This window comes from Megalops cyprinoides, chromosome 14, assembly GCF_013368585.1.
Source record: "Megalops cyprinoides isolate fMegCyp1 chromosome 14, fMegCyp1.pri, whole genome shotgun sequence".
Classification (NCBI taxonomy): domain Eukaryota; kingdom Metazoa; phylum Chordata; class Actinopteri; order Elopiformes; family Megalopidae; genus Megalops; species Megalops cyprinoides.
This window is the reverse complement of record NC_050596.1, coordinates 14,957,446-14,971,976: the sequence shown is the minus strand read 5'-3', so window position 1 is coordinate 14,971,976 and position 14,531 is coordinate 14,957,446. Positions and strand designations below refer to the sequence as shown.

Below are 14,531 nucleotides of genomic sequence, written 5' to 3'. Positions count from 1 at the left end.
TGCAGCCCCTTAATAAAGAATGCAATATAGTGTTTATTTTTCTCTGAATACATTTGATGATTTATAGCAACACATGTCCTCTAAGGTATTTGATCAAACAGTTAATTTGATTGACTGGTGTTGTTTGAATTTGTTTCAACTATAAAGTCAATATGCATTGCTTCATTAGACTCCTGCCAAATTGCTGACATTAATAGTAAATCTATTGCGATAAAAGGACTCAACACTTCAAATGAATTTTGTTCTGGAGAGTTGAAGTCCAGCGCCAAAAAGTTAGCCACTGCCATCTGGTGGTAAAATAAAGTGATTGCAGTTAATTTATATGACGTTTGCCCCTCAACTCCCAATTAGATAAAAATAAGTATGACAGTATTATTTTGGATTCAGTTGCAACATTTGACTGGAGGTATTTATGTTGAAGTTAAGTGATCTTTGAACAAATTAAACAGCATAACGTTTGTTTTCATACGCATAGAATGCACCTGCTATAGCATCCAGTGGAAGGTTGCATATTATACTGTATGTCTCCCATTAATGGCTGTGACACTGGTGATTTGGTGTCATCTCTGCTCTTAGCCTTGCCTTTTGTATGCACTTTCATAGTCACTCTGGATAACAGCATCTGCTAAATAATCAAATAAAAATGTAATACATTGTCACTTGACCAGCCATCAAGTTTACATCATTACATTACTGATTCTATAAAATGACAGCATTTAATATGATTCCTTTCTGCTGCAGTGGATGGATGGAAGGTCAGTAGGGAACAGGCATTCATCATGAATTACAAACAGAGCTGCCACATAACAGTCCTGAGCAAATTTGCACACACAACATTAACCTACAGTTACCCCCCCCCCCCCCCCATTACTGTTAAAGCCATTCTCTTTTTAGAATTTTTCAGATTTTTATCATATATAAATTTCCCTTCTGAAGCATTTCAATGGAAAGGATATTAAAAACTTATTTTGGATCAATGGGCAGGTTCCATTTGATGTTTACTTAAATGGCTACAGTGATGCTTTTAGTCTCCTTATCACCTAGCAACCAAAACCGTGCCTTGATTTACCATGTAACCATACAGTGAGGCATTTGTCTCTTATCATAGATAAACTGAAGCAGAAACTACACAAAATTGAGACCTTTTTCATACAAAACCAATACACGTTTTCATTCATCAGGGGCTGGGGAAATCCAGCTCAAAATTATGGTAGCATAGACTAATGAATTATGATGCAAAAAAATTATGATTCAAAAACTTAAGAATAACAAAATATAACTGCTGCTGGATGGTCTTCAGAGGGGTAATAGTAACAGAGGTTACAGTGTGAACTGCTTCACAGGTTGAGCCTCAAGCTATTTATGATTGAGATAACAGTGCTCCTTTCTCATATTTCACATGCTCCTATGATAACCCTGAACTGTTGTTTGTGTATTACAACCATAAAACATCACAGAGTATCACATACCTTTTTACCTCAAAGAAATGCACATTCACATGCTACAGCTGTCTCTATTGGTTATTTCTGGATGGCCTTTGTACCACTTTACAGGTGTGTCAGACAAAGGGTCCTGTAGAAACCTACAGCTTCTGCTGTATAAATACAGACATCTGCTATTGTTCAGCAATGTAAACTACTTTATTAATTAAAGCTAGATACAGAAAGTCACAAAAAGCCTTGCACTCTCAGCCATCAAAACATTTCCATTTTCATTTTGCCATTTACCAGACGGCCTTATTCAGAGCAACTTATAAAGAGCACATACAAAATGCATCTTATAAAGCAGAATGAAATATGATAGATACAAGACACAGCTCACCACATCCAAACATGCATCATCCACTTATACAGTGTCGTGATAGCTGGTGCATATGTGGTTCAGTAGGTAGATAAGTGCATTCATGAGCATTGTATACCCTACAACGTGACTACCTGAATAAGGGAGTCGGGGAGTGGAGGTGCAGCCTGGTGCTTCAGGGTCTTCAGTCTGAGGCAGAAGATGGCCAGAAACTGAACAGGTTCTGACAGCTATGGGAAGCTATGAGGCGAGGACAAGCAGAGACCAGGACATGCAGTTACCAAGGGGAGGGATAGCCAGGTACCCTGCTGTTACATAATGGAGTGACCTGTCCAGCATGTAGGGTCTGATAATGGATTGAAGTTAAAGGGGAGGTGTTACCCTCCCTCCCAGGTAGGCTAACAATAGAGTTTTGCAAAGTATGTCAGCAATTAGCGGTACCCAGTAGAGAGAGATCAGTAGGGGCAAGATTTCAAAGTATTTAAGTATAATAACTATAACTTGCCAGGAGCAACCCCTGTAACTTATTGTATCTATTATTTGAGTGAAATATGTTGCAAACATCAAATCTAGCTTCTCCCAAAGAAACAGTAGGCTACTGCTCTTGATCCAGTCTGTGTCTTAAGTTTACTGTTGACAGATGCCTTTCCTCATCTGTGGGAGATGTGATTCCATGCGGACAGCCTGTTTCCACACATCATAAAATCCCTACCATAAATGACTACAATAAACCAGCAAATGAATGTATTATACACCTTTTTCTAGTGCTGCATAAAATTGAATGTTTAAAAGGTTTTAAGGGTGGTCAGGATTTTCTCATCCCAAGTTACATTACAGCTGTGTACAGTGTTAAAACTACCTGGAAAATCTCCACAATCTTTTATTTAGAAAGAAACTCATCTGCTACATACTTCAAATACAAAACCCATGGGAATATGTGAAGACCCAAACAACAGCAGAGAGAGTAATCATGGACATTACTGTGAAAAACAGGCTGCATGCAATGGTATTTCCCACTCTGGGAATCCTCCATATTTTTCTAGATATACTGTATATAAATGGTTCATTTCCTTGGTTCAAGATACCAAGGCTGAAGTATGTGACAGACAGTATTGTATGCCAGGCCTAGCCATGTGCAGTGATTATGTACATCTCCATTTGTGAAACCTACAACAACAACATGACATTACGCTATAATTTTACAGGTGAAATAGCATGCAGGAAGTATAACATCAGCTGAGAAAAGTGAAGCATAACCAGGTTGTAAACCTACAGGGGAACATCATTATTAAATAACTATTACAAAACGAGCTGGAGATTTTGTTAACATCTTCCACATTGTATGTTTTCTCCATTCCTTAGGCTACAAAACAGTAGTCTGTGATCATTGTAATTAGTTTTGGGAATTAAACTGCTGTTGTTTCTTAGCTACAGATAAAGGTAAGTTTATAGGGATCTAGCTGTAACTGAGGAGTTCTCTTGGAAATTGATTGACCTCCTGCTGTCCTGACATGACCCTGATTCATCCCTATTCCTACAACAGCCCTCCCATAACACATGGGAGGTAAAGTAGTCAATATGAAGTCTTACAGCACAACAAGGAATGCTGAAATGAATACTACACAATATAAGTGGATGAAGGGTGAACCTGAATGAGATATGAGGCCTTCCGTACTATGGAGAAACTATGCAGAGGTAGAATATTCAATGAGAAGCAACTCCAAGTGGGATACTCTGTGTATTCTGCTCATTTCATCACTAAGTGTTGTTCGAGGATGCACAAATCTGCCTTGCAGGGTCTGTAAAACTGGCCACATTGATGCGTCTCCCTCAGCCTCATATTTCAGCATAAATCCACAAAGAAACTCCATCATCCCTTAACACAGTCAATTCAGGTAAGGAAAAGCTGTCATTACCTGCTTATTATTGAAGTGCTATGGACATGACCTCTGCTCATGTTCTGGGTGTGGACAGTCTAAGCAGCCATGGAACATGGAAGCATGTAGTGTGGGGACAAATTCTCATGGGTCACTGCATATTCCTGGGCATCTGGGCAAAGTGTATCCAGGGCTAGTGAACATAGCAGAAGCTTCACATCAATTAAGGTTCATAGACTTTAAACAAAAATATATATATATATTTAAACACACACACACACACATTATTATTATTTCTTATTATTATTATTGCTATTTGGCGCTTTGTAGGCTACTGCTATATCACCGTTTGATCACAACGGTCCTTTGTTCGCTGTGTCACACCGCTTTTTACCTTATTATCCGTCGTTTTTTTCTGGAGTACCATGTTCTTGCTGAGACAGGTTGCTAAACGATTTGTGCAAACGGATTCCTTGATTCCTACAACTGAAACATCGTGAGCACAGTAATGATTCTGTCCAAGTGTTTTATCACCATATTATTATACGCTTATCAGCGTTCATTCCTATAACTATTAACACGCATGCTTTTATAAGAGGAATGTTCGCCTCTTTCCCCTCTAGCTCTACCTGCAAAATTTCTCGGGCCGCATATGCCCTTATGCCCGAGCTCATCCAATCGCGCACCGCACGCAGCTCTGACTCCTCCCTAGTGCTTTAATGAAGTTACTCTACTTTCTCTAGTATAGATATCATGATCATTTCTGCCTGAACACACACAACGGCCACACAATGTTTCCAAAAAATAGCATCGTTTGTCTGTCGACTTTTATGTGGATTACAGCATCATGTAGCCTCAGGATTATCTCTCCAAGGAAGTACGAAGAGTCCCTTTTCACTGGCAGCATTTTTCGTGCAAGATGCGCTTCGAGGTGCCTCAGCCTTCACATCACACGCATATCGTCCCTTTCCAAACACTCTCAGGTAGGAGCACGTGTTCCTTCAGTGCCCTGTACTTGTGAGTCTATATTATATGATGTGATGTCCAGGCGCATTAGTTTATCAGAGTCCGTCTGAAGTCATGAATGTGTTGATTTAGACTTGTGGTGCACGTGTATTCAGTGGCAATCCCTGTGTTAGTTAACAGCTAAGTACGTATAGTTTCTGTAATAGAACGTTAGTAATTTGTAATAGAACGTAGGCAAATTTTACAGAAGTGATGTGTAATTTTAAGTAGAAAGTTTGTGCGAATACAGTATGCAGTCAGTCAGTCGAGGAGAATGAGATGCTGGGGATTTGTTTGTATCATTTATTGTGAGATTATACCTGATGTTTAGGGTATTCTCTTTGTTTGTGTACATAAGATATGTAGATAAATTTAAAAAGCCATTTGCCTTGGTAGCCAAGGGGTCAGGCAGGGCACAAACTGCTTACTGTGACTTTAGTAGAAGTTTGTTAGCCAGTGTACAGTAATTACAGACATCAGTGGTGGAGGTTTCAATAGCACAGTTTCATTTTTTAGCGAATGTCTTAAATATGTCATCAGTTTTAAATAAATACTTAAATTTAAATACATTTTAAAGACTCCTTCTTGAGAACGAAAAGTAGAAAATACTGTTAAATGTTGTGTTTCTGGAAAGTCTTCATGATTTCTGCAATTTGTGAACATGCACTGCATACCCAGTTCTTTGCAGGAGCAAAACCTGAGAAGAAATTGCATTGGTTGCAAAAACATCTTTCTAGTGCATAACAGCTAACAGCACATTGTTAATATACTCATTTGCCAACATACTGGCTAATAAATTGACAGCTAACAACGTGTAAAGAGATTGAAAGAAAATGCATAAGCATATGCAAGGACAGTTTTATTTGATGTCAATCCCACATTTGATAAATGTGGCCAGAATAGAGAGTCAGACATGTAGGTCTGAGACGCTCACGTGCAGAGCTGCTTTTTTTTTTTAACCAAAAGAAGAAACAGTTGCATTTGCTCTCTGGAATTTATTTTTAATCTACATCTTTGTCTAGGCTTAAAGTCAGTCATCTCTGTATTAAAAACAAATGCCTGAAGCTGAAGGCCTAGTATTATAAACAGTCTGGCATGATGGGCTGACAGGACATGAACACATGTTCCTCATAGTCATTTTGCAAAATAGCTGGAGAAACTGACATCTAATAATACGTTCAGGAATGAAGAAGGAAAATAAAAGACAGAGAAGGCTGTTTCTTGGCCTTGATAACAGAGGCTGGTTGTAGAGACTTGCATGTTTGTGGACAGGGAGTTATTGTGGTTGATGGGAAGATACTGCACTCTCAAGCAGACCTTCTGTGAGAAAACAACAAGTCTAGTCAGTCACAGATACTTGTTCCTTCTCACTTCCTTCTCTTATCTGGCTCTCAAGAGTCTCTGTTGTTCCAATTACAAGCCCCCATCACTTCACACAAAATTTCTGAGGTGAAAAAGCTGCATTTATCCTCTGTGGTACCTGCCTAAATCGCTTTATTGACAATGTACACATTTGAGGATGGAAAATTAAGTCTAACTTTAAAAACCCTATTCATGCCTCTATTATTGTTCTGTGAAAACCCTTGTGAACTCAAACCCTTGTGAACTCAAAGAGACCTGGTTGGCTGTCCTGATAGATTGTTTATTATGCTAATGAGATTTTTATAAGCTATAAGAGCTAATGCTCTTCATATAAACACGAGTGATTTACCTGTGCCTTTCACTCTGCACAGTAGCTGGCTCTGAAGAAGTCACCTCATATGAAAGCTTGGTGGAAAAAGATAGACAAGCACCGGCTACACTGCAGGTGGACCCCTTTCCCACTGAAGTGTTAACTCTGACAGTGAGGCAAAGCTCCAATAAGGGACAATGCTGCAGTGCGAATAGGGCTAGAGTACCTCTGATTTTGAGTCATTGAGCGCACAACTCATGTGAAGGCCTGTTGGCAGAATTGAAACAATGACAGACTTGTCACTGAATCTGTGTTCTTCAGTGCTGCTAGGTCTCTGAGAGCTTGGACCGAGGAACACATCCCTGCCACACTGGATACAACAGTGTCTTGACGTATCACCTGTATTACAGTGAACCACAGGAGTGCTCAGTTAAAGTAGGCAATGGTGTTTATGTAGTTGCTGTGGAAATATGAGTTCTTGACAGATGACAGATTTAGTACAAACAAAAGTGGCTTCTGAATGGATAAAAGTAAAGTATAATTGGACCTTTAATGTATCTGATGACACAATTTCATGTAATTTGTTCATAACATAAACAACAGTGAGATAAAATAGGTACAATTCTTCAGGGGAGTTTAAGTCCCTAAAATAATGCCAAATGAGTAATATGTACAGGAATGAAACTTGAATGGCTGCATTATCATTTCTCTGGCTAGGTCTAGCTGTGCTCTCTGCTTGCCAAGTTATTTTTGTGAGGGACACAGGACTTTCGTTTTATTTGGTGATTTCATTGTTGCCTTCCACGTAGTCTTTGCTTAAAGCACCCATTACCTGCTTTTTAAAATACTGTTTATGCTGAAAATGATAACTTCAAATAGCCTTTGGGATATACATTGAAAATGCCTGCAAATCATGAATCCATACTGGCATAAAATAAATATGCAATTGTCATTAAGCATTACTACACTTGACACACATATTTTCATTCTCTTTCTCTCTCTCTCTCTCTCTCTCTCTCTCTCTCTATCTCTTAGTTGCTCTCTCTCTCACACACACACACACACACACGCACACACATCCTAGTGGTATGAGCTGACAACATGATAGGAAGGGAGGTAAATATTTGTATGGAAGAAGGTTCTAGTTTCACAGAAGGGTTAGAGGGCAGGGGCAGCTAGAGCTGTGCCCTTGGGCCTGTCCCAGGGGTTGGTCTGTGCGGAGCCTGTGTCTACATTCAGCACTAATCTTTAACTAACACTCACTCCTGACAGGTAACATATTTCAATCTTGCATGGGTAAGACAGAGACTCATATCAGTTTCAGTGCAGAGTCCTCCCTTTGAATTCACACATGATCTGGGAATGGGAGTGACTTTACATCACTGACATCTGAAACTGTGATATAAGCACAGAGCATAACATTTTGAAAGTACCATTACTCAAACACTCACTATCAGACCAGCTCATTTATATAATTGTATTTATTTTATTTTATCATGATCATTTTTTTAAAGTTGAGAGACACATATCAATGTGTCTGCGTAAAGACAACAGCCCCTTTGGTAAGCCCCAACTCCCTTAGTTACTGTTGCTAAATATGACAAACTATCATAATGTGTACTTTGAATTTGAACTGTATGTGAATTTTGTCAGGAAATATGAAATAACATTTGGAAAAGTAAATAATCAAATAAATAAACTGTTTAATTTTGTCTAATCGTTGGCAAAAAGGTTCTGCAATGTGCTACGGGGAGCTACATCAAGGACATGAAATTATCAAAAGAAAGCTGATAGGACATAGATTGAGATGACTGCTATTTTGCTTATGGGGCTACATCTGTTAAATTTAATAGTAATTACAGTTAATGCCACAACATTTATAGTAAAATTAATATTTGCATACGATAAGATAAAGGGTAACTTTAAATGGTGGTATGAATACAGTAAGCTAAATAATGGTACTGTTTGTCCAGTAAAACGGCAGGTGGTAATTGTTGCTAACATAGGATTGGACAAATGCTATGCAGGGAACAGGGCTTAGTGAAGGGTCTATTGACCACAAGATAGTGAGGATATATTTTTGATGCAGATATTTTTATGCAGTATATAATTAATTTTGCATAGCATATTATTAAACTTAACTGAGTTTGCAGTCTTTTTCAGGCTTTTTCAGCAACTAAGCTGATAGATAAATTTGTTTATTTACGGGATAGAACTAATGTATAACAAAGTTATCTCTAAGGACTCAGAGTAGACAACTGAAGAGTTATGAAATCCAGGTCAGTATCTACAGAGTAGTGCCAGATCAGTATTCAGACAAAAGCCCAATTAAGCCTGATTAACTAAAGCAACTAAACTATATACAGTGCAGTACATGGCAGTACAACTACCATCTGAAATACAGCACAGCAGTCAGAAGTGGGGTCAATTCCATGCATTGAAAAATCTCAGTAGAAGATGGTGATGCTAAATCACAAATTGAATTTGAATTGAAAATTAATTACTTGAATTCAAATTGAATTGACCCCAGCTCTGTTAATAAATTCACTCAGGATCTTGGTCAAAGAGTCAGCATAGACTGTACTCTTCCCTCAAAGGTCAAGTGGATTTTGATTGTGTATTTCTCAACATTGTAGACAAGATCAAACATCAAGTCGCTGGCCATCTGTTTTAATGATTTTTATCCATGGCAGTAGAATTGGTGTCATCCTCAAAATCTCAATACCAGCTTCTACCATAGAACTGCTATTTCCAAAAATACCCTTTACTTTCTTTGCTTGTAAACTGAAAGAAGTCTACAGCGGGCTACCTTCAGTCATACATTGTGAAGCAATTGGTCAGGAATGCAATTGTGACTTCAAGGGGTCAGGGCCTAACCTATAATTGGTCCCTGGTGGTTTGTGATGAGGTGAGGTTAGTCTGGAACAGCTGGGGCAACATCCCACCTAGCCCTCCTGTGACAAGGAGGCTGTCATGGTCCACACTTAGCTGTCACACCACGGGTATCTGTTACCAATAACAGGAGCTTTGGGAGAGATGTCAAAGGAATCGGTGGCATGACGAAGGAGAGGCCATTCATCTGAAATGATGGCTGAATTTGTTTCTGTGACAGTGTGTTGGATGTTTTTGGTGATCAACGATCTATATTGTACCTATGAAGTCACTTTAAATACTGTTTAGCGAATGTGTTCCTACCATACATTGAGTCATATGTCACACAAATGTGCAGTTTGTAAAAATCCACAGATGATCTACATCGTCCTAGCTCTGTCTTTTACATTAGCCTGAACCAACATGCAATTGACCACTTCGTAAAAATGTCACCAAACATTTAAATGATTATTATTTGGCGTAAATTCTAAGAGTTTTTCTAATTATGGCGAATATATCGCACATAAAGTAGACAATTCATTGGGATTTTCCAGAGAATTACACTGCATAAGGAGGTCTTTGAAGTTGATGCTGAGCTTATACAGATTATACAGATAGTCAGAAATTCCTTGAAATCCTGCAGTGTCCTGCTGGAGCTTCTACCACCGCACAGTGACTCAACTGGCAGGTTACAGTGGTCTTGGATCTGAAAATGACACACATTTGCAAATGGAATTTTAGATTGGAGCAAGCTTTATTTTGGATGGGAAAGCATCCTGATTTATTTTTCTGGCTTCATGCCATTCACCAAAGTTCATGAATGAAAAACAGCTCAACTGAAGTGAAATAGCAGGCTAAATGCTGACTTAAATTCGCCTCTAGGCTCTTGAGCTTAGCTTCAGGTGTCTTCACACAGAGTAGACATTAATATTGCTGGTTGTACTGTTATCCTAGGATGTAGCAGAATTCTTTAGCTCAAAAGCAATTTTCTGAAATGTTACCTTTATCTTTTGCAAAAATGTATTTTATCTAGATTTCAAGAAGTTTAAGGATATTTATAACTACAAGGATCGTTCCCTCTGTGCTCCACAGAATAAAGCCCAAAATGTGTCAATTCCAGGTCAATCAGAATAAGTAGGAGATATTCACAATGAATGTGAGCTGACAGTTTCTGTGTGGATGACCTCTGAGACATCAGTTGGCAAGATAACAGTGTAAGTTGGCGATGAAAGCTGAGGTCATGTCATCTGAAGCTAATGAGAGGACCTCTACTGTGAATTGCATACGTTGCTTTCCAGAATTTAATTTTAAGTCATTTGTGTGTTTGTTTAATTGTATATATGGTTGATGAATACATTCATAGTGAGATTTCAACTTTTAAGCAAATAATGTTTTCACCGCTCTTTACATACCGAGATATATTATGTGAGAGGTTTTGCAAATATATGTATAATACTGAGGGAAGGCAATAATTGTTGAATGTGTTGTATTCTGCTTGTAATATTTAAGAAGGTTATAGTTGGCAATGCATTCTGATGATGAATGGTTTAACTGTTTGTTCAAAGAAAATCTGATTTATTATCAAGTGCATTATGGCAGCTGATTGAATGGATGTCATTGAAATATTGTGGAGTGGAATCCAATGACTGACATATGGCCTGTTCTCCTTTTTCCTTGCAGAATAATGGATCTCTGGCGTGGTGTCAAAATCATAAACATTGCTCAAAGGTAACGTAAGAGCAGACTTGACTGCATACCTCTTTTTAACGGAATTATGTTTTATAATTCAAGATTTAAAGAACCATATCTATATATAATGGTATGGTATTTTAAGATACGCAAAATGAAAAAGTTAAATGATTGTATTTGATCTAGTGTCCAATATTTCAGTGATCCTTCAACGGCAGAATTTGATTGATGTTGAAAGAACAATAATAAATTAACAAATAATATTATTAATAAATTAATATACTATTTAATTAATAAATTAACAATAATATCACATTACATTCCAAATTCATATTGGAACATTGTTACATAATTTCTCAATGAACCAATGAACCAATGAAATTGCAAGACAAAGACAAAATTGAGTTCAATCCATGTTTATTAATGGGGAGAAAATGTTTTTACATTACTCTAACAATGCTGGTGAAGAAGGTCACAGGTTAATATTTTCTGATTCTACAAGTTTTTTTCATGAAAGGTTTCACTAAGATACATGTGCAGCAATACGTTAATCCTCACCAGCTGTGGGATCATTAACTATGGTTTTGATTTGCACTGTTTATGGATTGTTTATTATTCCAGAGTTTTTCACATTGATTGTCCAGGGTGTAACATGGAGATAACAGGTCAAAATCCATATGCTATTTTTACCATCATGCAGGAAATTACAGTAACATACACTATAGTAATTTTACTCTGGTGCATCTGGTGCTAGTTGTATAGACTGTCTACATATTGGCATTATGGAATTGTGTGCAGAAAATGACAGCTGATTAAAGGCATACCATGTTGCAGTTGCAACAGTTATACCAGGTTCACTGAGGTTAGATACAGAGTCATGTTAAGAGAGCAGCAGCTGTGTTTACATGAAATTAAAATTGAACTGTGAAAAAATGTCATGAGTTCAGGCAAAGGCTTATTCAGCCTGTAAAACGTGTTTCCTCTGAAGCCTTGATTGCGATGAGGGAGTTAGGGTCACAGAGCTGTATTGGTAGGGGGAGACAATGTGGCTGTAGGCCGAGGGCTATGCTGATCTACTGTTGTGCTTCTTCTTCTTTTTTTCTTTTTAGCTTTTTCTAGCACCTAGAAGTAGGCTATTACTTCACATTACCAGCCAGAGAAGCTGTGTAATAGTATTATTTTACATAATTCTGTACTGCTACTGGGTATGTTGATATTGTTTAAAATGCTTAAATATAATGCATGTAAATGTTTTTTTTAAGATTATCATAGCTACTTTTAACTCTCTTTATCCCCCAAATACCAGGAGAGTGAAATATTATCTGTAGGTAATTAAAAATGTTGAACTATTAGAAAATGTAGTTGTCTTAGTATGTTAGTGTGGGTTGTGATAAAAATTGATTATTACATTTGTATATTCTGCATTGATAAACATGGTTAGCAATGTGTGGAATATATGGAATTGAAAGTAAAATTGACATGGAGAACTCACTTTTAAAAAAGACCACTATAATAGATATCCATACAAATGAACACAAATACAAACAGCACGAATGCCTCCTCATTGCAGCTAGAGACTTTAGAATTCGCTTTTTAAAATGGGACATAGATATTCTGCTCTTAGTTTTTAATACTTACTGAATTAACAAATGCAGTGCCCGTTCTGCAAGGACACTTTTTTATTTAAAATTGGAATGCTTGGTAGTGGGTGTAAGGGAATGTTCAATGAGTGGCTTGGACTCCAGCTTTTAAGGAATAATTAATAAAAAACCGTCAATAATCTTAGATGCTCTCCACCCCTGTAATTAATGGTTGAACTTAATAGGATTTTTGATTTTAGATTTCATGACACAAGGGAAGACTGCAATCAATGAAGTACAAACTCACTGAATTTTAAGTAAGTTTAAAGGGGTGAATTTAAACCTGTCTGTTTGAACCAATTGGTATGTTGGTCTGGTTGCCATGTTTATTACAAGGCTGCCACAACATTTTTTGCTGTCCACCCCCACCCTTCAGTTGTTGACAACCTAGCCCCAGTTTTCCTGACCACAGAGAGGGCTTGGTAAGATATAAATGTGGATGTAGAGTGAACAGGATGTGACTACACAGGGACATGAGCGCAGTGCAAAAACAAATGATTTAAGTGGATGACACCCATTAAATGCATTATGCAATCAGAAACCAGACCCATCAGACTCATGGTGCCAGATAATGTTTTAGTTCTGATGATGTCAATATTTGAAGACCTCCTTGGAAGGATGGAGAAAGAGCAAATAGCAAAATTAGCATTATCAGTTCTGCTAGTGTTTATAGATTTCTGTTCCATTATATGGCATCTGTTCATTTATTATTTTGTTTTCATGTCGTTTCCCCACTGTTTTATAACTGTTTTCTTTTACAATATAACTTGTTGAACTAACTTTCAATAAGCCTGTCACTGATGAGGTGATGACAGATAGGGTCTATGTGATATCATTCCCATGTGTTATGACAGAGCATGTTGTCACGGGTAACTGTAAACACATTGCAGTGCCTTAGTACTCAACCATAGCTTATTAATGCACAGGCAAAAATAAGGCAGTGATTATTTGGTCAGTGCTCCAGTCTGACACGAAAACATAAATGGTTATCGTTACCATATTTGTGGGCGCACACATGTTAGGATTCAGTTTTGAAAACACGTTGCAACTTTCTATTAATCCACTTGTTTATAGGAAATAACTGATGGTTTTAGTTTGGGAAGATGTGCAAACCAAACACCCACATAAAAAAGTCTCACAGCTACTTTCATTTTATAATGCTGTTTTATTCTTATTCTGTAAATCGCACACATATCAGAACACACTACAGCATATCATATGTGATGGCTGTTGAATATTTAAATCCACTGCATGTTGTCACAGATTGGCCAAATTATCATAACAGAAGTAACCAAGCATGTTTAATGGAGCAGACAATATTGATTTTGCCAATTAACTCTAGTAACATAGCTACCTTTCATTGCATTGAAATGCCCTTATTAGAAAAGGGACACAAAATTCTTGCATGAGGATTATAGGGAACCAGTACCATGTATGGATAATTTTTTTTTGTATAGTTTGTGCACATCTTTTCAGTCATTGCTGTAAGGTTGCATCCAATAATAAACAAGAACAATTCTGACAGTAATGTTAACAGACAAGTCTCCTCCTAGTAATTGCATGTCACTAAGTCTGCTCTCCCCTTCCCCACTGTCTTTAAGTGCAGTCCTCTCCCAAATGAAAAACATGCATTTGTGCATAGTAGTGCAAGAGCACAAATGTGTGCACAGCTCTGCAGATGATGCACAGCCTAAAAGCACTCTGTGGATGCTAAACATCTGCTCCCCATTGGAACAGACATTGGTGTTTTCTTGCCTACCTCAGTCCACTGGGAGATTTTAGATATGTCTGCCGGTGTAAAGTAAATGCTCAGGAGCTAATACTCTCTCCAGCTGTAATACACCACTGTCTCCCAATACTGGAGACACAGTGTTATGCATGCATAATTGTATATGCGATATGGGTAATGTTATCCTAGTGCTTCTGTTGTTGTGGGTGATATTTTCAGCTATCGTTACAGCTTCAATCATCAAGGTG

General features: G+C 37.7%; 1 protein-coding gene across 1 annotated transcript in view; it reads left to right on the top strand.

Moving 5' to 3' along the window:
- Positions 1–4,457: 4,457 nt before the first annotated feature.
- LOC118789524 (anosmin-1-like) overlaps positions 4,458–14,531 on the top strand; it is a 31,384-nt gene continuing 21,310 nt past the window's right edge. The window contains exons 1-2 of the mRNA XM_036545990.1: positions 4,458–4,660; positions 10,906–10,953. Of these exons, the coding sequence (XP_036401883.1) occupies positions 4,469–4,660; positions 10,906–10,953 (240 nt within the window). The 5' untranslated portion in view covers positions 4,458–4,468. The remainder of the gene's footprint in view (positions 4,661–10,905; positions 10,954–14,531) is intronic.